Source organism: Tamandua tetradactyla, chromosome 18 (genome assembly GCF_023851605.1).
Source record: "Tamandua tetradactyla isolate mTamTet1 chromosome 18, mTamTet1.pri, whole genome shotgun sequence".
In the NCBI taxonomy this organism is placed as follows: domain Eukaryota; kingdom Metazoa; phylum Chordata; class Mammalia; order Pilosa; family Myrmecophagidae; genus Tamandua; species Tamandua tetradactyla.
This window is the reverse complement of record NC_135344.1, coordinates 46,397,576-46,424,119: the sequence shown is the minus strand read 5'-3', so window position 1 is coordinate 46,424,119 and position 26,544 is coordinate 46,397,576. Positions and strand designations below refer to the sequence as shown.

Below are 26,544 nucleotides of genomic sequence, written 5' to 3'. Positions count from 1 at the left end.
ATATTAAATGAAATAAATTACTGATACATGTTAGGAGGTACTCATTAAATGGCAAGAGTAATTTCTTTTTCCTCACTGAAATTCATTTGCCATTCAGTAACAGCATAGTGAACTATTCCAAGCAGAAATATGACCTTGCCAGTTCCCTACTTATAACATTTCAATGCCAGCCCTTTGCTCCTAAGATAAAAGCAAAATCCGGATGACCTATGAAACCCTGTATGTCTGGGCCTTGTCAACCTCTCTTCCTTCTCTTTGTGTGCTTTTGGAAAAATATAACACATCCCATCTTGAAGCTTTCATACAGCTGAAAGCTCCTTCTCAGACCTCTTCTGACTAACAACTTCCCATAACTTCTTTGGGAAAACCTTTTCTGAACCAGACTAGGTCAGGTCTCCTGACAAGTTCCCTTTATCTCTCTTTCACTGTATTCAATCCAGTTTTTAATTACACTTGTGTGGTAATGATCTAACTATGTCAGTAAGATTAGGAGGTTAGTGTTACAATTTGCAAAAGCTGCCAGAATACAATATACCAGAAATGGGTTGACTTTTACAATGGGGATTTATTAACTTAAAATTTACAGTCCTTAGGCAATGAAAATGTCCAAATTGAGACATCAACAGGATGATACCTGGACTCTAAAGAAAGACTGCTGGGATCTGGGACAGCTCTGTCACATGGGAAGGCACACAGCTGTTGTCTGCTGGCCCTTCACTCCCAAGTTTTGCTGCCTTCATCTCTGGTTCCAGTGGCTTCCTCTGTGGGTCCTCTCTTAGTAGCTCTGGGGCTTTACTCTCTAAGCTCTCCCCAAACTTCTGTGTGTCTCTCTCTGAGCTCTCTGGGCTTTTTCTATGTCCTTTATCCTCTCATAAAGGATTACAGTGAAGGATTAAGACTCTATTTGAAATGGGTGAGTCATGTCTCAATTGAAACAACCTAATCAAAAGGTCTCACCCACAGGAATGGATCAAAAGGACATAGCTTTTCTGGGGTACATGCACAGCTAGGAATTGTACCTCTTTTGGGATTATCAATGAATTCCCAGACTAAACAACACCCAGTACAATGCCTGGCACATTCTAGGAGCTTAAAACTTTTGCTGAATAAATGAATAAAAATCTAGGGCATGGCTGGAAAGAGCTAGATATTGATCTAGATAGTACCCTTGAATACTTAACCACATTCTGCCTGGCATGAAGCTTATTAATATAAATGTTTTACCTTCTTTGCTGAATTCTGTATGTAACTATGAATGTCCCACTGTCTCATATGATAGTGGAGCTCAGGGGAGATGCTCCATGTTGGGGGAAATGCCATGGAATGGAAGGGATGTTAAGTGGTCTGAATAGGAACAGAGAGGAAGGTGAACCGTACCTTAAGTGCAGCTGCGGCCTGAGGTAAGAAAGGGATCCTGCCCTAATCTTTCTTTCTCAGGGACATTTAAATTAATCTCTCTTCAGTAGGAGATAAGGATCCCACAGAGCAACACTTACTTGTTCCCATGAAGAAATCATATGACGTTCAGCAGGTGCTTTCTCTATGATGGTCACCTCAGTCACTCCTGGGGAAGATTCTAGAGGAGGAAAAAGAGAGTCTGAAGAATTGCAATTGGTCTCCTTTCACACATTTCTACATCACAGGTTGGCTACTTGTTGATGACTGTTCTAAGAATACTAGATTCCTCTGAAGAGCATTTATTACCACTATGATGAAAGCAAGGAAGTACTGGTCAGTCCTTCAAAGGGATTTGGTCACAAAACCTACCTGGCAGAAAGGACACTAACAATCCTTTCTGTTGCCCAATCCTTTAGCTTACTGACTAAAGAACAGAGGTTGTAGATTCCTAGTGGTTTCATACTAAACTTCTCAGTGACTTAAATCTATACACTTAGGACATGGTGAAAAGAAGAAACAGCACCTCAATAACTTTTATAAGATATAAAACGTGCTTGCTAATCTTTCTCCTAAATAAAACTTCTCTTGAAACATGACCTACTCTGAGGTCCAGGATTTAAAAGCTAGGCTAACATTATCAAATTAAGAACAAAATAAATCTTATCTCTAAAGCCTCAAAGCAGGGAAAGGTCTCCAGATAATCTGGTCTCCCCCTCCTCATGTTCTACCTTTCATGTTGAAGCAAAAGAGAAGCCATTTGAGTGGAATATAACAGATTTCAATACTTTCTCCCACATTCTCCACTTGTAGACATTCGAGATTCTGAAATCCTTAATCTAGGACATAAAATCTATCTCTGCTTTTCCTGATATCCCAATTCCATGACATGTAAGGTCAGGGTCAGACATGTTTGTACTTAATTACATTCTGTCTTGAAGTGAATCTTGTTTCTTCACTATCAGTACTAATTATACTGTTTTGGTTTGCTGAAGCTGCTGGAATGCAATATACCAGAGACAACTGACTTTCTTATTTTTTGGTTTCCCATTTATTTATTTATTTATGTTTGCCTGCTAAGCAGTGGCTTATATGATTTTTTAAACTTTTTTTCCGAATTGTGAAAAATAACAAATGTACAAAAACACAATAAATTTCAAAGCACACCATAGCAATTAGTTATACAACAGTATTCAGAGTTTGGAATGGGTTACAGTTCCACAATTTTAGGTTTTTCCGGCTGCTTGCTAAAAGACACTGGAGACTAAAGGAAATATCAATATAATGATTCAGCAGTCACACTCATTTGTTAAATTCTATCTTCTTGTTTATAAATCCACCTTTTCCTTTGCTATTTCCCCCAACCTTTAGGGATATTTGGGCTATGCCCATCCCAACTTTTTCATGTTGGAAAGGGCTTGTTGTTAATATGGGATAAGGGGATGGAACTAGTTGATGTTCTGAAAAGGCTGGCCCCTCTGGGTTTCAGGACTCATTCGGCCTAGTAAAGCATCTGGAGGTTACAGATTTTTGGAAAGTAATCATAGTACATGGAACCTTTGTAGAATTTCAGATAAAGCCCAAGGTGTTCTTTAGGGTTGCCAGGATTGGTCTCAGGTGGGGTTTGACAAACCATGGTAAATAGCAATATCTAGCTGAAGCTTGCTTAAGAGTAGCATCCAGAATTGCCTCTTGACTCTATGTGAACTCTCTCAGCCACTGATACTTCATTTTGTCACAACTCTTTTTCCCCTTTTGGTCAGGAAGGCATTGTCGATCACATGGTGCCTAGGCCAGGCTCATCCCTGGTAGTCATATATGATGCTGCCAGAGAGATCTTCACCCCTGGATGTCATGTCCCATGGAGTGGGGAGGGCAATGATTTTCCTCGCAGAGTTGGGCTTAGAGAGAGGCCACATCTGAGCAACAAAAGAGGTCATCTGGAAGTAACACTTAGGCATAACTATAAGTAACCTTAGCTTTTCTATTACTTAAATAAGCTTCACAAGAGCAAGCATCAAGATCAAGGGCTTGGCTAATGACTTGGGAGTCCAGGAGTTCCCACAGTGATAAAGTTTAATAGTTTCATATGTTTTCTTTCATCCCTCAAGGGACTTTCCAAATACTTTTGGAAAAGTATTTGGAAGATGTATCCGATTCAGCTACGGGCATGAATCGGCAAACCTTCTGTTCTGGCTCTGGACCTGCGAAACTCAGAATTACCTGCTGCCGATATATAAAGGAAGAACAGTTATAGGATATATGTTGTCATTACCACAGGGAGAAAATAAAAGGAACATAGAAAATAAAACAAACAGTTCTGAAAACCTGTAGGACAAACTCGATTGGATTTCAAAGTCAGAAAGTCATTTATCCTTGAGGCTTTAGAAAGCAGCATCCCCACACTTTCCAAGGGCTAGACAGTGGCTTTGCTCTCTCCAAACACTTGAGTGGTTGCAATCTTGGGGTACATTGGTGAGATCAACTTTACTCAATTCCACCCTCTCCAAGCTTCAGGGTAGCACCCAGGATCTCTGCTATCTCCAGAGCACAAACTCAACCCTTTCAGAACAATGGGGCAGCAGCCAGGCTCTCCCCAATACCCAGTTTATTCACTCCACCCTCTCCAAAGCCAGGGGTGGCACAACTCTTCCCAAGCAATGAAGTGGAAGACCTGCCCTCCACATGTATGTGTGGGTCCGCTCTCCTGGCCCAAGGTTTCTTGACTTCAGACCTTAGCTTCCATGGTTCTCATTTTGCAAACTCCAATTTGTCCCTTTTCTGTCTGTCCCTTTTCGCCAGATTGGCAGTGGTTCCATTTATACCAACAGTGTCTTCAAAGCACTCTAGGCCTTCTCTATCAAGCTCCTCACAGTTCTTCCAAAATCTTCCACTTATTAAAAAAAACTGTTTCAACATGTTTGGTATTTGCAAACAGCAGCAACTGAGTCCCATACTCAGTCCCTGATATAGCACCATTCCCCGAGGTGATCAGCCTGCTACCCTGTGGCAGGTTGATTACAGTGGACCACTTCCATTGTGGAAGGGGCAGGAATTTGTTTAACTGGAATAGACATATACTCTGGATATGGGTTTGCATTCACTGCACACAATGCTTCTGAAAAAACTACCATTTACAAAATGCCTTATCCACCGTCATGGTATTCCACATAACATTACTTCTGATAAAGAAACCCACTTCACAGCAAATGAAGTGTGGGAATGGGCACATGCTCATGGAATTCTCCGGTCTTACCATGTTCCCCATTACCCAGAGGCAGCTCGATTGCTAGAATGGTGGAACGGCTTTTTTGAAGACCCAAATATGGCGCCAACCTGGTGGCAGTACCTTGCAGGGCTGGGATAATGTTCTCTAGGAGGCTGTGTATGCTCTGACTCACTGCCCACTCTATGGTGCTATTTCTCCCATACAGGTCCAGCAATCAAGGGGTGGAAATGGGAGTGACATAACTTACTATCACTCCTAGTGATCCACTAGGAAAATTTTTGCTTCCTGTCCCTGAAACCTTAAGCTTTGCTAGTCTACAGGTCTTAGTTCCAAAAGAAGGAGTGTTCCTTCCAGGATACACAACAATGATTCAATTGAATTAAGACTGCCACCAGGCCACTTTGGGCTTCTCATGCCACTGTTTCAGTAGGCACCTCTGTCTGAGGTGACTGATCCTGACTATCAAGGAGAAATAGGAGTGCAATTACACAATGGAGGCAAAGAAGAGTTTTTTTCATTTTTTTCATATGGATATCTAGTTCTTAAAATGCTATTTATTGAAGAGGCTGCTCTGTCCCAGGTGGGTTGGCTTGACTGCCTTGTCAAAGATTAATTGTCCATAGATGAAAGAGTCTGTTTCTGAATACTCAATTTGAGTCTATTGGTTGATATATTTATCTTTATGCCCCTACCATGCTGTTTTGACTATTGTAGCTTCACAACATGGTTTAATGTCAGGTACTGTGAGACCTCCCACTTCATTTTTCTTTCTCAAGACATTTTTAGCTATTCAGTGTACCCTGCCCTTCCAAAACAATTTAGTTATTGCTCTCTCTATTTCAGCAAAGTAAGATGTTGGGATTTTAATTGGCATTGCATTGGATCTGTAAATCAATTTGGGTAGAATTGACATCTTAACTATATTTAGTCTTCCAATCCAGTTCTCCAAACACAATATATTGAAGAGGCAGGCTGCTCTGTCTCAGTTGAGTAGTCTTCACTGACCTATCAAAGATCAATTGTGCATAGATGAGAGGGTCTATTTATAAACACTCAATTTGATTCCATTATATAATAAAGTATAATACCTGTTTGCCAGTACCATGCTATTTTGACCACTGTAGCTTTAAAATATGCTTTAAAGTCAGGGAGTGTGAGACCTTTCACTTCATTTCCCTTTCTCAAGATATTTTTACTTATTCAGAGCACCCTGCACTTCCAAATAAATTTGGTTATTGGTTTTTCTACTTCTGAAAAGTAAGCTGTTAGTATTTTAACTGGTATTGCATTGCATCTATAAATCAATTTGGGTAGAATTGATATCTTAACTCTATTTAGTCTTCCAATACATGAACACAGTATTTCATTTATTTAGGTCTTGATTTCTTTTAGCAATTTCTTGTACTTTTCTGTGTATAAGCCTTTGTTAAATTTATTCCTAAATAATTTTTTTGTCGTTAGTGTAAATGAAATTTTTTCCCCTGATTTCCTCCTCAGATTGCTCACTACTTGTGCATAGACACTACTGATTTTTGGGTGGTGATCTTGTACCCTGCCACTTTGTTGTAATTATTTATTAGCTCTAGTAGCTTTGCTGTGGATTTTTCAGGATTTTCAACTATCATATTATCTGCAAACAGTGAGAGTTTTACTTCTTCCTTTCTAATCTGGAAGGTTTTTATATCTTTTTCTTGTCTAATTGCTCTGGCTAGAACTTTGTAACACAATGCTGAATAACAATGGTGACTAAGTGGACATCTCTGTCTTCTTCCCCATCTTAGGGGGGAAGCTTTCAGTCTTTCCCTATTCAGGTTGATGTTAGCTGTGGGTTTTTCATATATTCCCTTTATTGTGCTGAGGAAGTTCCCTTCTATTCCTATCCTTTGAAGTGTTTTCATCAAGAAAGGATGCTGAATTTTGACGTTTTTCTGCATCAATCGAGATGATCATGTGGTTTTTCTGCTTTCATTTGTTGATATGGTGTATTACATTCATTGATTCTCTTCTGTTGAACCATCCTTGCCTACCGGGAATAAATCCCATTTGGTCATGATGTATACTTCTTTTAGTGTGCTGCTGGATTCAATTTGTGCATGTTTTGTTGAGGACTTTGGCAAATATGTTCATTAAAGAGATTGGTCTGTAATTTCATTTTCTTGTAGTGTCTTTGTCTGGCTTTGGCATGCAGATGATGTTGGCTTCACAAAAAGACTTAGATAGCTTTCCTTCCTCTTCAACTTTTTTGAAGAGTTTGAGCACAACTGGTATTAATTCTTTCTTGAATGCATGGTAGAATTCATATGTGAAGCCATCTGGTCCTAGACCTTTTTGGGGGGAACTTCTTGATGACTGAATCTCTTTACTTGTGATTGGTTTGTTGAGGTAATCTATTTCTTCTTGAGTCAATGTTTGTTGTTCATGCCTTTCTAGGATGTTGTCCATTCATCTATGTTGTCTAGTTTATCAGTATATAGTTGCCTATAGTATCCTCTCATTACTTCCTTTATTCCTGTGGACTCAATGGTTTTGTCCCCTCTTCCATTTCTAATTTTATTTCTTTGCATTGCATTCTCTCTCTCTCTCTCTCTGTCTCCCCCCCCCCCCTTTCTTTGATCAACCTAGCTAAAGGTCCATTGATTGTATTGATTTTCTCAAAGAACCAATTTCTGGTTTTGTTGATTTTCTGAATTGTTTTCATGTTCTCAGTTTCATTTATTTCTGTTCTAATCTTTGTTATTTCTTTTCTTTAGTTTGCTTCTGGGTTAGTTTGCTGTTCCTCCTCTAGTTCTACCAAGTGAACATTTAATACCTTGATTTTTACTCTTTCTTCTTTTTTAATATAGGCATTTAAGGCAATAAATTTCCCTCCCAGTAGGGCCTTTGTTATATCCCATAAATTTTGATAAGTTGTATTTCCATTTCCATTTGCCTCAAGATATTTACTGATTTCTCTCATAATTTGTCCCTTGACCCACTGGTTGTTGAAGAATCTGTTCAGCTTCCATATATTTGCGTATTTTCTGGCTCTCTGCCTGTTATTTATTTCTAACTTCATTCCATTATGATCTGAGAAAGGGTTTTGTATGATTTCAATTTTTTAAAATTTATTGAGACTTGCTTTGTGACCCAGCATATGGTCTTTCCTTAAGGATGATCCAGGAGCATTTGAAAAAAACGTGTATCTTGCTGTAGTGGGGTGTAATGTTATGTAGATGTCTGTTAAGTCTAGATCATTTATTGTATTATTCAAAATCTCTGTTTCCTTGTAGTTTCTCTGCCTATTCACTGATGGGAGTGGGGAATTGAAGTCTCCAACTATTATGGTAGAGGTGCTTACTTCTCCCTTCAGTGTTGTCAGTGTTTGCCTCATGTACTTTGGGACACTCTGCCTCGGTGCATAAATTTTTATGATTGTTATGTCTTCTTGGTGAATCATTCCTTTCAGTGATACACAGTGTCCTTCTTTGTCTCTTTTAATTGTTTTACAATTTGCAGTCTAATTTATTGGGCATTAATATAGCTACTCTTGCTGTTTTCTGATTGTTCTTTGTATGAAATATCTTTTCCCAACCTTTCATTTCAACCTACTTTTGCCATTGGGTCTAAAATGAGTCTCTTGTAGACAGCATATAGATAGATTCTGTTTTGTTTCTTTTTTAATCCATTCTGCCAGTCTATGTCTTTTGATTGGGGAGTTTAATCCATTAACATTTAAAGTTATTACTATAGGGCGGGCCACGGTGGCTCAGCAGGCAAGAATGCTTGCTTGCCATGCCAGAGGACCCGGGTTCGATTCCCGGGACCTGCCCATGTAAAAATAAATAAATAAAATAAAGTTATTACTATAGAGGCAGTACTTTCTTCTACCATTTTGTCTTTTGGATTTCATTTGTCATATCTATTTTTTTTTTCTCTTTTTACCTTACTGATGATCTTCATTTCTATACTCTTCTCCAAACCCCTCTTTCCTGTATTTTCCTACCTGCCTGTAGTGCTCCCTTTAGTACTTCTTGCAGAGTCGGCCTCTTAGTCACAAATTCTCTCAGTGGTTGTTTGTCTGTAAATATTTTAATCTCCCCTCATTTCTGAAGGATGATTTTGCTGGCTTTAGGATTCCTGGTTGGTAGTGTTTTTCTTTTAGAATCTTAAATATATACCACTGCCTTCTCACTCCATGGTTTTTGCTGAGAAATCCACACATAGTCTTATTTTGCTTCCCTATACAGATGGCTTGTTTTTCTCTTGCTGCTTTCAAAATTCTCTTTAATCTTTCACATTTGACAATCTGATAAGTGTCTTGGAGTATGTCTATTTGGGTCTATTCTGTTTGGGGTATGCTGCACTTCTGGATCTGTAATTTTATGTTTTTCATAAGAGATGGGACATTTTCAGTGATTATTTCCTTCATTACTCTTTCTCCTCCTTTTCCCTTCTCTTCTCCTTCTGGGACACCCGCAACACATTTATGTGTGCGCTTCATGTTGTCATTCAATTCTCTGAGACCCTGCTCATATTTTTCCATTCTTTTCCCCCATATTTTCTTTTGTGTGTCGGATTTCGGATTTACAGTCCTCTAGTTCACTAATCCTTTCTTCTATTTCTTCAAATCTATTGCTTTAAGTTTCCATTCTTTTTTTCTTTTCTATTGTGCCTTTCATTCCCATAAGTTCTGTGATCTGTTTTTTCAAACTTTTGAGTTCTTCTTTTTGTTTGTCCATTGTCTTCTTTATCCTCTCTCAACTCACTGATTTGATTTTTGATGAGATTTTCCATATCTATTCAAACATGATGAATTAGTTGTTTTAACTCCTGAATTTAATTTTAAGTTTTAGTTTGTTCCTGTGACTGGGCTGCATCTTCGATTTTTCTAGTGTGACAATATTTTTTGCTGGCATCTAGGCATTTGATTTCCTTAATTAGTTTATTCTGAAGGTTGTTTTTCCACTTTTACCTAGGGTTTTCTTGCTGGATGGTTTTGGGCTCTATATGTTCTTTGATATTGAGTTCAACCTATTCTAGACCCCTAGCATAAGTTCTGTTTAACGAATCAGACTTTTTCAGTTCTTGTTTTTGTTTCTTGCCCTGCCTAAAGGAGTCTTTTTTTTTTTTTTTTTTTTTTTTTGGAGGGTCTCCTCAGATATTATAGACCCCTTTCAGATTTTCTCAGACCAGACAGGCCCACATCTCAGAAGGGAAGAGTAGTCAGCATCAGTTTTCCCTGAGAGTGAGACCCCTGCAGGTTGTTAGACTTTCCTATGAAGCCTCCAGAGTCTGTGCTTTTCCTATCCTGCCTACCATGTGGCACTTGTCTGCCCGTGTGTTCCCACCACCTTAAAGAGATGTGGTGCCTTTACTTTCAGCAGACTCTCCCTGCCAGGGGCATGGCTGAGACAGATGTGAGGTAGTAGGATGGCTTTAATTGCTTCTGTTTTCCATTTCCTGGGGCCTGAATTCCTTGAAGGAGAGATTCCACTTGAGCTGAGAACCACCCCCCTTTTCTTGTGGAAGTTACACCCTTTAGGGAATTAACTGCTTTCACTTTTACTTTGTCTCTCAGACAAGCTTAATTTCACCCTTGCCTGGGGCACTGCTGGAGTCTAAGATTGTTTCCAGTTCTATCTAATGAGTTATTTAAGTAGTAAAAAAAAAAGCAAAAAGCCTTTTCAGAGCTGGACCTCCACTCCTTGGGTTTGCCAATCAAGAGCTTGAGTTGGTATGTGGCTCTATGTATCTTTTGAGTTGTGCTGTCCAACTCAAAAAACCTCTAGCTTTTTTTGCCCCCTGTCGGCCATGCCCCCTCTCTGTTGGGGCAGAAACTCCTAGTTCCCTTTAGTGCTTATCCCAGGTTTATATGTGCTGGGGGTCTGTTTTCAGTAGTCAAAATTTTTTACTTATTTCTGCAATTGGAGTTTGATTTAGCTAAGCACTTGCTACTAGTAAAGTCTGTTTCCTTTTCCCTTGGGATTGCCCAAGGGGGTGGGGAACTGGCCTCCACGGGCTTGGGGGACTTACAGTTCTGTGTGGGATCTCAGCTGTTCCACCTGGTCCAGACTGGTGTACGCTGTGTGTCCATCACTGATGTTCACCTAACAGTCATTCTGTACTGTTCCTGGCTATTTACTAGTTGCTCTAAGGATGAACTAAATTCTACACCTCACTATGCCATTATCTTGGTCCCCCCTCCCCAACATTACTAATTTTTGCATAGTACTCTTGCATCCCACCACTTTTATGAATTTATTAGCTCAAACAGCTTTCTCAGGATTTTCCAAAAATAGTATATGGCATCTGCAAATAATGAAAGTTTTTTCTTTTAGAGGGTGAGGTGTGCATGGTCTGAGAATCAAGCCTGGGTCTCCTGCATGGTAAATAATGAAAGTTTTACTTCTTTCTTTCCAATTTGCATACTTTTATTTCTTTTTCCTGCCTGATTGTGCTAGCTAGAACTTCCAGTACAATGCTGAATAACAGTTGTGAGAGGACAGCCTTATCTCATTCCTGATATTAGGGGGAAGGTTTTCAGTCTCTCACCATCAAGTACAATGCTGGCTATGGTTTTTCATATATGCCCTTTATATTGAGTTTTCTTCAATTTTTACCATTTAATTCAGCTCTAATCTTTGTTATTTCACTTCTTCTATCTGCTTTGGGGTCAGTTTGCTGTTCTTTTAATAGCTCCTCCGAGTGAGCAGTGAAGTCCTTTTTTGTTTGTTTGTTTGTTTGCATGGGCAGGTTCCTTGAATCAAATTTATTCTTTTTTTAATACAGGCAATTACGGTAATAAAATTCCTCTCAGCATGGCCTCTGCGACATTCCATAAGTTCTAATATGTCATATTCTCATTTTCATCCATTTCCAGAAAGTTACTGATTTCTTTAGCAATTTATTCTTTGACCCATTGGTTGTTTAAGAGTACATTATTTAACCTCCATATATTTGTGAAAAGTTCTAGTTTTTTCATGTTTATTGATTTCCAGCATCATTCTACTACGATCAAAGTAAACTCTTTGAATAATTTCAGTTTTCTTAAACATATAAGGACCTGTTTTGTGCCCCAGTGTATGATCTATGTTGGAGGACATTCCATGAGCACTAGAGGAGAATGTATATCCTAGCATTTTGGGGTGTAATGATCTATGTTTGTTAGATCTAATTCATTTATCAAATTGTTTAAGTTCTCTATTTCCTTGTGGATCCTCTGTCTGGTTTGTTCTATCTACAGAGAAGAGTGGTGTATTGAAATCTCCCACTATTCTAGTTGAAACGTCTATTATTCCCTTCAGTTTTCCCAATGTTTGCCTCATGTGTTTTGGAGCTCCCCAATTGGGAGCATAAGTATTTATGACTGTTATTTCTCCTTCATGATTTGTCCCTTTTATTAACATGTATTGCCCTTCTTTGTCTCTTATCACTTCTTTACATTTAAAGTCTATTTTGTCTGATATACCTACTAGTGCTTTCTTTGGGTTACAGCTCACATGGGACACCTTTTTCCATCATTTCACTTTCAATCTAATTGTTTCTTTGGATTGAAGATGAGTCTCTTGTAAGCAGCATATAAACTGATTATATTTCTTAATCCATTCTGCCAACCTGTATCTCTTAATTCATGAGTTTAGTCCGTTAATACTCAAAGTTAATAGTATAAGGCACTTCTTGTATCTATCATCTTATCCCTTAGTTTTTTTGTCAGAGCTACATATTCTTTTTCCTCTTTCTCTTTCTATCCTTTAACTTACCGTTACTGGTGCTTTTCAATTCTGTGCCCTCCTGCAGACCCCTCTTCTCCTTTTTTTTTTTTTTTTTCTCAGCCAAGAGAACTTCCTTTAGTATTTCTTATAGGGTTGGTCTCTTGTTGAAAAATTCTCTCAGCCTCTGTCTGTTAAAATTTTAATCTCTCCCTCACTTTTTTGAAGGATAATTTGGCAGGGTACAGAATTATTGGTTCAAAGTCTTTCTCTTTCAGATTCCAAGATATATCATATCACTGCCTTCTAGCCTCTAAGGTGCCTTTTGAGGCATTTGAATCAGTCTCATGTGGTTTCCCCTGCATGTAGTAGATTGCCTTTCTCTTGCCGCTTTCAGGATTTTCTGTGTTCTTCAACATTTGACAAGATTTATTAATATGTGTCTTGGTGTAGGCTTACTTGGATTTATTCTATTTGGGGTCCATTGTGCTTCTTTGATTTGCATATTTATGTGCTTTATAAGGATTGGGAAATTTTTCCCCATTATCTCTTCAATTATTCTTTCTAGCCCTCTTTCTCTTCTCCTTCTGGGACACCAATGATTCTTACATTTTGCACTTTTTGTTGTCCATCATTTCCCTGCAATCCAATTCAAATTTTTCCACCTTGTTTTTGCTATGTGTTGTTCTGTACATTTGAAATCAATTGTTGTCCTCTAGTTTGCTTATTCTTTCTTCTGTTTCTTCATATATACTGTTGTGTGTCTCTAGTATATTTTTTATTTGCTCTACAGTATCCTTCATCTGTGTGATATCTGCTATTTTGCCATATGTTCTTTCAAATTCTTCTTTATGCTCTTCTAGTATCTTCTTGATTTCCTTTATGTCATTAGCTAACCCACTGAATTTATTTAGTAGTTGTAGGAACATCTTTGATTACTTGTTCCAATGTCAGTGTCTCCTCTGGTGCTTTAATTTGGTCATTAGGCTGGGCTATATCTCTTTGATATGCTTTGTGATTTTCTGTTGCCTTTGAGGCATTTAATTATTTTGATAGAGTTACTTTGGAAGTCGATTTCCTTTAGTTGTCTAAGACTTTATTTTGGGGGGATGTGTGCAGGGCAGGTTGCAGGGGTTGCGTGGGCGGGGTGCGGTGGGATGTGGGTGTGTGCATGTGTGTGACACAGTGGGCAGGCCAAGGCATGTGGACATAGTGCAGGGGTCTGTATGTGGGGGGTGCCAAAAAGTGTGTGTTATTTAGTTTGTTAGTATTGCTGGAAAGCCATCTACCATAAATGGAACAGCTTTTAAAGAGGGAATTTATTAAGTTCCAAGTTTACAGTTCTAAGGCCATATAAATGTCCAAACTCAGGCATCCAGAAAAAGATACCTTAATTCTAAAGAAAGGGCTGATGACATCTGGAATTTCTCTCTCAGCTGGGAAGGCACATGGCCATGTCTACTAGCTTCCTCTACCAGCTTCTTCAAATGGATTCCCTGTATGTATTTTCCTTTTTCATCTCCAAAGGTCTCTGGTGTGTGGCTCTAAAGCTTTTTCCAAAATGGAACTCTGCTAAAAGACTCCAGTAAGCATGATGTTTGTGTGTGTTCTAGTTTGCAAGCTGCCGGAATGCAATGAAACAGAATGGCTTTTAAAAAGGGGAATTTAAAAAGTTGCAAGTTTACAGTTCTAAGGCTGTGAAAATGTCCAAATTAAAGCAAGACTATAGAAATATCCAGTCTAAGGCATCCAGGGAAAGACACCTTGGTTCAAAAAGACTGATGACGTTCAGGGTTTCTTTCTCAACTGGAACGGCACATAGCCAACATGGTGATGTCTGCTAGCATTCATGCCAGGACTCTCCTTTCATGAAGTAACCCTGCAGGCATTTTCTGCCTTCCTCTCCAAAGTTGTCTGGCTGTGTGGGATCTTGTGGGTCTCATGGTTCTGAAGCTTTTTTCAAAATAGTTTCCTCTTAAAGGGCTCTAGTAAGCAACCCCACCTTGAATGGGTAGAGACACACACAGTAGAAATCATCTAATCAAAAGTTACCACCCACAATGGGGTGGGTCACATCTCAATGGGAACAATCAAGAAGCTCCCAACCAGCAATACTGAATGAGGATTAAAGGGCATGGCTTTTCTGGGATCCACAATTTCAAACCAGTATAGTGGGTGTGCAGGGGGTGGGTTGGGTGGTGTTTGGCGTGCCAGGGGGCAGGGCTCTGGTGCATGGGGAGTTGCAGTCCAGGTGCTTGGGGCACAGGGTTCAAGTGCATGAGACAGGTCGCAGGGGGTGTGCCTGGGTTTGTGGGTGTGGTGTGTTCAATAAGAGTGGCTTGGCTTACTTCCTCATCCCCTCCTCCTTGACCATGCATTCCTGAGGGCCCTGGGCCTCCATTTGGAAAGGGGCTTATTAATTCTTCAGCTTTTTTATCCAAGAACTCTCTATGTATTGTGGAAGACTCTCTCAGGTAATCTGTACTTGGAACCACTGTCCTGGTCATTTTTGTGTCACTTCTCTAGCTGTTCTTTGGAGCAGGGGTAAACTCAGTCTATTCTATTCTGCCATCTTTCCAGAAGTTAGGATGGATTGCCTTTTATAAAGGGGATTTATTAAGTTACAAGTTATAACTCCAAGGCCATGAAAATGCCCAAATTAAGGCATCAACAAGAGGATACCTTCACTCAAGAAAGGCCAATCTCCTCTGGGGTTTCTCTGCACATGTAAAGGCACATGGTCCCTTGCTCCCAGGTTTCACTGCTTTAGCTCCTGGTTCCAGTGGCCTCCTCTCTGGGTGTATTAGTTTGTTAAGCTGGTAGAATGCAATATACCAGAAATGGAATAGCTTTTAAAAAGGGAACTTAATAAGTTACACATTTACAGTTTTAAGATCATAAATATGTCCTAAGGCATCCAGAAAAAATATACCTTGGATCAAGGAAGAGTGATCTGGGAAAGCACATGGCTGGCATCTGCTGGTACTTGTTCCCAGTTCTGTTGCTTCCAGCTTCTGATACCAGTGGTTTCCTCTCTGAGCATCTGTAGGCATTTACTTAGCTGCTCCAGGACAAAACTCAGGGTTTCACCTCTTAGTGTAGCATCTACTGTGGCCAGAAAGTTTCTCTTCAACTTCTGGCTATTTCTGTAAGCCCCTGCTTAGCACCTGGGCTATTTCCATCTCAATCTCCAGACATCTACATTGGCTCTGCCTGTCAGCTCTGAGCTCTCTCCAAAATGTTTCCTACTTTAAAGAATTCCAGTAAACTAATCATGGCCTACCTTGAATGGAGTCACATCTCATCTAATTAAAAGGTCACACTCATACTAGTTACACCACATCTCCATGGAGATAATCTTCTGTCTTGCAATCTTGAATCAGGATTGAAAGAAACAGACTGAATCAGGATTAAAACATGACTTTTATGGAGTACATAATACTCTGAAACCAGCACACTGGGGTCCTATCTGTCTTTTTTTTTTAATTTTTTTAATTTTTAATTTTTTTTTTATTAACGGAAAGAAAAAAAAAAAGAAATCAACACAACATTTAGAAATCATACCCTATCTGTCTTTAAGCATCATTAAATGTCTGAGTCTGGGCGTATGCTCTCTGTCGGCTCTCCAAGCTGCTTTAAAGTCTGCATCTGAGCTTTCTCCAAAATGCTCCCCTCTTAAAGGACTCCAGTAAGCTAATTAATATCCATCTTGACTGGGCGGAGCCACATCTCCATGGAAACAACCTAATCAAAAGATTCCACCCAAACAGGTCTACCCCCCACAAGATTGGCTTAGGATTAGGAGAATGTGGCTTTTCTGGGGGTACATAATAGTTTCAAATCAGCATATACTATAATCAGGGAATATACTGATATTAATCTTTAAAATTTCTAGGAAAAAGGCAGAGACTTCTAGCCTAGTTTTTTGTGTTTCTCTGATTCTATATTTAATGCCACTACTCTTTCTATCCATCATAAAGTTTCCTCTAATTGTCAGAGAGCTTAGAAATTTGGGATTGCAGCAATAGTCTAATGTAGGAGCTTAGATTTTTGGATTCCACTCATTCTAGTCTTGTTTTATGTATTTAGTAGTCTTCTGATATTGTATAGATCTTAACTTCCCTTCTCTTCTGTAAGGCAGGTGTAATAGTTAGGGTTCTCTAGGGCAACGGAATCAACAGGGAACACTCACAAATATAAAATTTATAAAAGTGTTTCACGTGACCACAGGAACTCAGAGTCCAAAGTCTACAGGGCAGGCTGTGAAGCCGATGATTCTGATGGAGGGTCTAGACGAACTCCACAGGAGAGGCTTGCCAGCCAAAGCAGGAAGAGAGCCTGTTTCTTCTGAATCTTCCTTAAAAGGCTTCCAGTGATTAGACTGAGCATCACTCATTGCAGAAGACACTCCTCTTGGCTGATTACAAATGGAACCAGCTGTGGATGCAGTTGATGTCATGATTTAATTCTATGAAATGTTCTAACTACAACAGACAGGCCAGCACTTGCCTGACCAGACAAAAAATGTACCATCACTTGGCCAAGGTGACACATGAACCTGACCATGAAAGCAGGTATAAATAATAATAATAGCTCTCTTGATAAAGAAAATAGAGGAGGCAGAAATGAAAGTGCTTTAGAAGAGCAAAAACATACCATATAGTTACATATTTTCTTCCTAAAACATAGGAAAGCAGGGTGCTGCAGTGATAAAACACTGTAAGCTTTATGCCTTAAGACCTGGGGTGAGGCCTAGCTATATAGTTAACTGGTTAGATAAAAGATAGTATTTGCCCCTTCAAGGGTGGTCCCATCTAAAAATTGTTCCACCAAAGCCAACATTATGAGCAACAAATGTTATTTACATATTACAGACAAGAACATTAAGGTAAGAGGTTAAGTCATGAAGCTAATTCTTGGACTCCGAGAATTGGTCTAGCTGGAAAAAACCAAGGGCTTATATGGAAAATGTGTTGCATGCCCCTTGGCATAGCCCCTTAGCAATTATACTACGCAGATGTAGAATATAGCTTTAATCAGTTTTGTAGTCTTTTAACCTATCACTTCATCTGCACTAGAATAGAAGAATATATAATTATTTGCCAATAACCAGGTTAGTTGCCCTGTGATGACATCTTTGCTGGTCTGAATTTGTGGACCCCAGAAAAGCCATGTACTTTAATTCTCATTCAGTATTGCTGGGAGTTTTTTAATTATCCATGGAGATGTGACCCACCCAATTGTGGGTGTTTACTTTTGATTAGATGATTTCCATTGGGATGTGTCTCAACCCATTTAAGGTGGGGTTGCTTACTGGAGCCCTTTAAGAGCAAACCCTTTTGGAAAGAGTTACAGAGCCCACACAGCCAGAGACCTTTGGAGATAAAGAAGAAAAATGCCCCTGAGGGAACTTCATGAAACCAGAAGCCAGCAGAGAATGCTAGCAGACATAACCACATTCGCCATGTGCCTTTCCAGTTTAGAGAGAAATCCTGAATGTCATCGGCCTTCTTGAACCAAGGTATCTTTCCTTGGATGCCTTAGATTGGAAACTTCTATAGACTTGCTTTAATTTGGACATTTTCACGTCCTTAGAACATGTAAACATGCAATTTGATAAATTCTCCCTTTTAAAAGCCATTGTTTCTGGTTTATTGCATTCCAACAGCTAGCAAACTACAACAGATTTTTTATGTTTTTTGGCATAGGCGGGGCTCTGGGAATCAAACCTGGGTGTCTGGCATAGCAGGCAAGAATTCTGCCACTGAGCCACTGTTGCCTGCCCTAGAACAGATTCTGGTACCAAGAGTGGGGTACTGCTGCAGTTTGTAAATATCAAACATGTTGGAACAGTTTTTTAAAAGGATAAGGGGAAGATTTTGGAGTAGTTTTGAGTAGCTTCATAGAGAAGGCCTAGAATGCTTTGAAGAGACTATTGGTAGAAATGTGGACTCTAAAGATACCTCTGACAAGACTTTAAACAGAAAGGAGGTGTGTGTTAATTACAAACTGGAAGGAAGGCGATCCTTGTTTTACAATGGCAGACAATCTGGCAAAATTGACTAGTGGCTTTGGCTGGAAGGTAGATTTTAAAAGCTATGAACTTGGTTATTTAGCAGAAGAGATTTCCAAATTCAATGTGGAATGTGCAGCCTGGTTTCTCCTTACAGCTCATAGTGAAATGCGACAGGAAAGAAATAAGCTGAGAACTGAATTCTTGGGTACAAAGAAACCAGAAAGTGATGTTCTGGAAAATTCTGGGTTTCCAGGAAGGGAGACCCCAGAGAGTAGTGACCCCTGAGGATGTGGACAAATGTGGAACCAGTCAGTCATTAAATAATTTTACAGACCTAAACCTTGGAGCAAAACCACGGACACTGTATTAAGCCTACTGCTTTTCCTACCACATTGCCATAGTGACTGATGATCTTGGGGGAATGACCAAAAACATTTTCAGGATGTTTAGAAAGAAAGAGCAATAATATACTGTCCTTAGTCTATTAAGCTGTCATAAGTAAAAAGTAGCTGATTATGAATAGCCATCCCCACTCTTTTGCCTTTGTGACTAATCAGAAGCATTTGCAAGCTGCCTGGAATAACTTCTAAGACAGAGTAAGAGATATGAAACTCACTCTAGGTAGCTGTATGATATGCCATCAATCTTAGATGGCATCAACCTTAGAAACCTTCTAAGGTTGCTTATCTCCAAAGGTTGCATCATGTACCCCACAAAAGACATATTCAAGTCTTAATCCCACTATTCCTGTGGGTATAAACCCATTTGTAAATACGACCTTTTGAAGATATTACTAGTTAAAGTGTGGCAAAATTAAATCAGGGTGGGTCTTAACTGGTATGACTGGGGGACTCCTAAAGAGGAAATTTGGACACAAGCAGTCAGAGAAAGACACAGGTGAAAAACCAAAAGCTAGAACCAGAAGAGCAGACACAAGGAGAAAGTACTCACTATGTGACGGAGGACTGCCATCAGCAGACTGTGACCGGTTTTAGAGACTGCAAGGCCTTGCCATCATTTTAATTCTGTACTTTCAACTTCATTATGTGCTTGCAAAGTTGGCTCTTGGTTGGCTTCTGGGAATTTGGATATCAGGAGGGTTCCAACCATTTCCAGATAAGAATGGCTCACTGTGATAAGAGCAAACTCAGAGGCTTTGCAGTATGGTGACCCTAGATCCTGACATGACTGAATAGTCTTCTCTGCATGGAAATGAGGAGCCCTCCATCCCTGACAGGCTCTTCTGCCTCCATCATGTAGGACATGGATAAAAGAGCACCTTCTTCGCTCATCCCAGAACTTGACCAGAGCGGAGCATCACAATGATAAAGTGACTTGGAATTGTGCTTCAGTCCTGACCACAGGGCTGAATTCCGCAGCTGACCTTCAATTTGATTGGTTCACTGAATATGGAGGAGAACATAAAAGGAAGATCAGTAATTGGCTAGGGGCTTTGGCTTCTCACTTAAGCTTCTCCAAAATTGGATGGTAGGAGGCAGAGCAAATATTGGAGTAGTAGCTTTCTCAGTACAGACTTCAGGAAGAAAGAATGAGGATTGAGCTCATCTATTCTTACTGTTCCTCTTTCTTGGAAATGAGGTCTTCCTGAAGGTCACTTCCTCAGGTATAAAGCCTCAGTTCACAATGGCCTTTGCAGCTTCCCTTACTGACCTCCGAGAAGAGGCCAGCTGCCCTATCTGTTTGGATTACCTAAGAGACCCAGTGACTACTGACTGTGGCCACAACTTCTGTTGCTCCTGTATCACCCAGTGCTGGGAAGATCTGCAGGACATCCTCCCCTGTCCTGTCTGCCTCCAGCTCTGCCTTGATAGGAACTTCAAGAAGAATACCCTGTTGTGCCACATAACTGAAATTGTGATGCAACTTCCCACCAGGAGGAACAAGAGGAAACATCTGGAAGAGAAACCACTTTGTGAGAAGCACAATCAGGTTGTGACCCTGTTCTGTGGGAAGGATCCTGGAGCTATTGTATCCTTGGTGCAGGGTCTCCTCTCACTACAGTGATCACCACCTGATGCCATTTGAGCAAGCTCCAGCTCATCACAGGAAGGAGCTCAAAAGCTACATCTTGGCCCTGAAGAAGGAAGTTGAAAATGCAGAGAATGGTCTGGAAACACAAGTTTCAAAATCATTTAAGTTGATGATGAAGGTAGAAAATCAGAGTCTCAAATTACACTCTGACAATGAGCAACTTAGACAGTTAAGGGGAAAGGAGTAGGATGCCATTCTTTTGAGATTAATGGTGGAAGAGATGAAGTTTTAAGAAAAACTCATTCAAAACAATATGCAAATTTCAGAGCACATTTCCATACTAAAAATTATGCTCAATGAAATAACAGAAAAGTGTGTGCAAACTAGAGTTACTGACAGATATTGGCAGAATAAACAGAAGCTATGAAAACCTTAAAATCCCAGCCATGTTTTCATATGAGTTAAAGAAAGAGAGTTGTTCTCTTCAACCACAATATTTTGGCCTGAAGAAAATGATCAACAGTTTTAAGGTAGATTTGATACCTGATATTGAAACTGCACATCTGAATCTTATCATATCAAATAGCAGAAAAAGTGTGACATATGGAAAGGAAGAACCCAAGAGACATTCCATACAATCCCAAGAGATTTTACTTTTCACCCAGCTGTAGTAACTTCTAGAGGATTTGATTGCGCCAGGCACTTCTGGCAGGTAGAAGTAAGAGGCAGAGGTGAATGGTTCTTAGGGGTATGTAAAGACTCTTTTCCTCAAAACGCTATTCCATCTACATCACTGTTCTAGTTTGCTAGCTGCCAGAATGCAATATACCAGAAACAGAATGGCTTTTAAAAAGAGGAAATTAATAAGTTGCTAGTTTACAGTTCTAACACTGAGAAAATGTCCCAATTAAACAAGCCTCTAGAAATGTCCAATCACAGGCATCAAGGGAAAGATACCTTGATTCAAGAAGGCTGATGAAATTTCAGGGTTTCTCTCTCAAGTGAGAAGGCACATGCTGAACATGGTCAGGATTTCTCTCTTGGCTGGAAGGGCACATGGCAAACATGGCATCATGTGCTAGCTTTCTCTCCTGGCTTCCTGTTTCATGAAGCTCCCCAGGAGGCATTTTCCTTCTTCATCTCCAAAGGATGTTGACTGGTGGACTCTGCTTCATGGTGTTACAGCCTTCTCTGCTCTCTCTGAATCTCCTCCTTTCTCTCAAATGTTTCCTCTTTTATAGGACTCCCAAAACTAATCAAGACCCACCCAAATGGGTGGAGACATGCCTCCAGCTAATCCATCTTAACAACCACTCTTGATTAAATCACATCTCTGGGGAGATGATCTAATTACAGCTTCAAACATTCAATACTGGATAGGGATTAGAAGAAATGGCTGCCTTTACAAAATGTGGTTAGGATTAAAACATGGCTTTTCCAGGGTACATACATCATTTCAAATCAGCACAATCACCAAAGGATGGATGTTGGCAAATTCATCAGTGGACAAATATTTGTGATGCCCTGGGTAGTTTTAAACTCATATGGACTGACATTTTTCTGGATTATAATTTGGGAGAGGTTTCAATTTATAATATGGATTACAGATCTCTTATTTACCCCTTCACTGATAATTTTACAGAAAAACTTTGGCCATATTTTTCTACTGGACCAAATTCAACCTCTCTGTCCCTCTGTACAATCACAGATGAACGATAAAACAATCAATTTTTTTCTAACTGTAAATGTGAAATTTTTCAGATGTTATATAATGCTTGTTTAATTGGGGGGACTATTCTGCTTTCAAGAGTTGGATAGTTTTTTCTCAATAAACAAATGTAATTTTTTACATCTCCTTTCAATAAATAATTATAATGGGATTAAAAAAAAAAAAGAATGGCTCACTGTGCTTAAGTTGTTTGTGCAAACAATATGGTTTATACTAAACACCTTCCTGCTTTCTGAAAATCTGTAATTTTGATATATGCTAGGCAGAGAGTGCCTACATGGCTGGCCCATGGTAAATGGTCTGGGCTCCTAGCTCAGACCAGCTTCCCTCTTAGAGAAAATTTTACACATGTTGTCACAACTTATGGCTGGAAGTATTAAATGCATCCCGTGTGATTCCACCAGGAGAGGGCTCTTGGAAGCTTAGTGTTCACCTGACCTCCCATCGCACTGGCCCTTTTATCATTATACAATGCCCTCCTTTGTCTTTAATAGCAATTTTTTTTAAGTGTGTTTTGTTTGATAGCTATGCTAACTTTATTTTGGTTACTGTGTCCATGATATGTCTTTTTCATCCTTTTACCTTCAACCTGTTTGTGTCTATGAGTCTAAAGTGTGTCTCTTTTAGATGCATATATTGGAATCCTTTTTTAAAATCCATTCTGTCAATCTCTGCCTTTAGATTGGACTGCTTAGCCCATTTACATTTAATGTAATTACTGATAAATTGGCAGGATTATAAACTGACAGGATTTTTTGTCTGCCAGTTTCTGTTTTTAATTTCTATGTCTTATGGCTCTTTTGCTCCTTTATCCCTTCATTATTGATTTCCTTTGTGTTAAATATTCTCGAGTACACCATCTTAATTCTCGTTTCTTTTTTTTTTTGCATGGGCAGGCACTGGGAATCGAACCCGGGTCTCCAGCATGGCAGGCAAGAACTCTGCCTGCTGAGCCACTGTGGCCTACCCTCTCGTTTCTTTTATAACATTAAAAACATCATTTTCTTAGTGGTTGCCTTGGGGATTTTAATTAATATTTTAACAATCTATTTCAGATGAATACCAACTTAATTTCAGTAGTATACAAAACTTAGCTCAATATAATTCCATATTGGATATACATATATTGAACTATATATCCATAATAGTACACCTCCTTTGTACTATTATTGTCATAGTGTGATAGGTAAGGTCGTTACTAGAAGGATATTCAGGGGAGGCTTCTTTGAGGTAGTGTTTAATCAGAGATCCGAATGACAAGAGGAAGAGAGAGATTCAGAGGAAGATAATTCCAGGTGGAGGGTCTAGCAAATTTTAAAGGCCTTGAAGCACAGACAAGCTTAGTGTGTTTATGATACAGCAAGAGGGCCACTGCCACCAAAGGAGAGTGAAAACAAGGTCAGAAAGATAGACTACGACAGGTTATATGAGGACTTGTTGGCATTGATACATAATTTTTATTTTATTATAAATGTGATAGGAAGGCACTGAAGCATGCTTTTTTGGTCTGCTTAGACTACTTTTCTCCTCCTTGGTTATTCAGCTAATTCCCATTTGTTTTTCAAATTCCGGCATCACCTCCTATGGGACACCTTCCTTAACTCCCCAAGGTAAGGCCAGTTACTTACTCTACTGTGCTACCTCTGAGCAATAAGATTACTGACCTCCTTTCACACTTCTAAGGACCTAGTCTGTGATTTTAACAGAACTGTATCTTTTTCATCTCACTAGCCCCAGGAACTTTCATCGTGATGGGTCCTAAATAAGCGTTCCATAAAGAAAAACCAATCAATGGGTGCAAGACCTGACTCCTTTTGATAATTTCAGGAGCAACACTCTTTGGCACGTTGTAGTTGTTGCTTGGGAGACTGGCTGCATCATTTCTCCAGCTCTCTCTGCTGCAAGAGGAAGGGCTGGGACTTCAAGGATACTCCCTGGGCCAAGAATGCCTCTTAGGAGATCCAACCACCCAACTGTCACAATCTGGGCCAAGAATGCCTCTCAGGAGATCCAACCACCCAACTGTCACAAGCCTGCTGTTTCCCCTTGTGAGTCTTTGACTATCCTTCCTGGGCCTTTTGGTGGGATCTCAGGGGTTAGGGATGGATGCTTCGGGATTCCCAGCTCTGACTCCCAACACTCCCGGCAAACCCTTCCGGGACTGAGTCACGCACCCGCCTATCTCTTTCTTCCTTAACAACGGAAGTCACAACAGCGATGCTCACTCGTATACACCATCCAGCATTGTGCAGCCCACCCGGCACCTCATACCTCCGCTTCTTCTTTCCTCTACTCCACCTCCCTCCCTCGCTTGTTCCCACGGTTCTCCGCTCGCACTCACCTAGGATGCGAGTGATTCCGAGAGTCAGTTTCTCCAAATGCGGCTTGCTGCCGCCCAGCAGGGGGAAGGGCTTGTCTTCCATGGCTCGCGCACCCGCTCGGCGCGCTGCAGGGAGAGCGGCAGGGACCGGTGGAGAGCGCAGAGCCAGCCGGAGGACTTCAGGACCCCGCCTCAGCACCTCAGTGTTCAATTTCGCGGCATGCAGGGAATTGCAGTTCTCTGCGACTGAGCGCGCAGCTGGGCGGAGATGTGGGGCACGGACTTGCCTGGGAGTAGTAATTCTGCGGGGCGCTCGTTCCCGCACCCGCTGCCTGTCGGGTCAAGGCTCCACGCCACGTCTCCGGCACGCCGCCTCTCCCGCAGCCGGACCCTCTCCTTTCGCCCGGGCCGACCGCGCAGGCGGGGGCGGGCCTCCGCGCCGTGCGACCAATGGGGGCTGAGCCTGGAGGCCGAGGCGGGGCGGCCCCGGCGCGACGCCCCGAGTGGCGGTTGTTTCAAGATGGCGGACGTGGCGGCCCTCTCCCGCCCCGACGCTGCGGTGTTCTGGACTCGGGACAGTATCCTTTGCCTTTCTGGCAGGGGCGCCGGTGCCCTCCCCGGTGCGGAGCGAAGGGTCTTGTGGGATTCTGAGCGTAGAGAAGCTTCGTGCTGATTCCGCGGGCGAGGACGTCTTGTCCGGCCTCAGTCTAGGTGCCAGGCTTTCCAATTGCTGGGGTTTTAAGAGGATTGTGTCTCCAGGTTGGAATTTCCAGGTGTGGTGACAACAGCACAGACGTTTCTTAACCTCCTTGGCGATTAGCTCTTGAAAGGTGGCCTAGAATCATGCCCTAGAAGCTGCCGGTGATGACCTCAGCCCGGCCGAGTCTGTGCGGCGTGAGCTAGTGTTTGAGGGAAAAGTGGGCGTTGGCAGGACGAGGACGGTTGCTGGCTGGGCTGGGCGCCTTACTGTTTTGGTTTAGGAGTGTCTGTCATTAATCTGCTCCTCGATCTTCGAGTGGCCTGTCAGTGATGATATATTTTCATACTGGGTTTTGAGGAAGGATGTAGGGCTTGAAACTGACATGGATATGATGGTTCTGGTTACAGAATAAGATTGAATCATTTTGCCTGGAAGTAGTGTTGACTTGCTCATAGCTTGTAAATCACCACTGGCAGGGATTGAAGTTCTTGGATTGTTTTGGAGTGGAGAAGCTGTGGAATCGTTTAGGACTGTGGTAATATTCCCAGTTCAATTCCTATGATGCGATGTTTGTGTGACAGGAGTGATTCTTTCCCTGGGGTTAGGGAGACTGTTCCAGCCTGAACTTTGGTCCTATAATTTACTTCGTGTTAGTTATAGGGACCCTGCTTTTAAATAGATGGGATTGTGTAAGGTAGCAGTCAGTGTGTTAAGTGCCTAAGGAAGCCAGTCTTTTTGCTGTTTGCTGGGATTGTTGATGGCATTGTTTGAGGCATCGCTTTTACCTTTGGCAGAATCGTTCTTCGGACAATCTGCTTAACTCCCAGTGAAACTTGGTAATTTGTTTCATCGATTCCCCTTTCTGAGTTACTAGGATGAGAGTGCCATGTCTTGGAGAGAGGAGTATTTTTTCATTTGGTAGTGCTCAGTGTTTACTATTACGCTGTTACTGACCATAATTACTAGCTGTCTCTGAGAATCAAATAAGATCATGGTAGGAGCACGCTAGTTAGTGTACTGTGAAAATTAAATATTTTTTCCTTTAGCTATCAATAGAGATACAAAGGGAGTATATGCATTGGGAACAATTGGGATGAATTAACATGTCAGGAAATTGAAATGAATCTTTCCACATGAAGCACTGCTCTGCATTCCGATATTTTAATGAGGAAATGAAGGAGATACTTCAAGGTTATTCGCTTCTAAGATGCTTTTTTAGTGTTATTTTTGTATCCATCTATGTGGTTTTTATTATTATTCTTTAACTCTTTATGACCAGTGGTGGTGTTCTGACAGAATAAATAGTTAGGGGGGAGGGGGACTGGGAGGGGCAATCCGTTGCAGTGGGACTGAATAACTTTATTTGCAAATTTGTGGACTGAACCTATATTCTTAGCCTTAGAAGTCTTGTACTCTCATTTATTCATGTAGTCATATCTATTTCATGTAGAAGTCATATAACCCCCCTTATCTTT

At 40.7% G+C, this 26,544-nt stretch overlaps 2 protein-coding genes across 14 annotated transcripts in view; one reads left to right on the top strand and one right to left on the bottom strand.

Moving 5' to 3' along the window:
• Positions 1 to 24,808, bottom strand: part of TPGS2 (tubulin polyglutamylase complex subunit 2) — a 54,970-nt gene extending 30,162 nt beyond the window's left edge. The window contains exons 1-3 of one of the 5 annotated variants that reach the window (XM_077135602.1): positions 20,039 to 20,168; positions 19,280 to 19,731; positions 1,497 to 1,576 (exon numbers count right to left, since the gene is read on the bottom strand). In XM_077135602.1, the coding sequence (XP_076991717.1) occupies positions 1,497 to 1,517 (21 nt within the window). In that variant the 5' untranslated portion in view covers positions 1,518 to 1,576; positions 19,280 to 19,731; positions 20,039 to 20,168. Of the gene's footprint in view, positions 1 to 1,496; positions 1,577 to 15,595; positions 15,633 to 19,279; positions 20,019 to 20,038; positions 20,169 to 24,390 lie in introns of those variants that run through there. The other 4 variants (XM_077135600.1, XM_077135604.1, XM_077135603.1 and 1 more) reach the window with 4 other exon arrangements.
• KIAA1328 (KIAA1328 ortholog) overlaps positions 20,226 to 26,544 on the top strand; it is a 495,375-nt gene continuing 489,056 nt past the window's right edge. For 2 of the 9 annotated variants that reach the window (XM_077135598.1, XM_077135597.1), the window contains exon 1: positions 25,012 to 25,142. Coding sequence is in view for 6 of the 9 variants with exons in the window: in XM_077135594.1 (XP_076991709.1) it covers positions 24,638 to 24,989 (352 nt within the window). In the remaining 3 variants the exon portion in view is untranslated. Of the gene's footprint in view, positions 20,455 to 24,443; positions 24,990 to 25,011; positions 25,143 to 26,544 lie in introns of those variants that run through there. The other 7 variants (XM_077135595.1, XM_077135599.1, XM_077135594.1 and 4 more) reach the window with 7 other exon arrangements.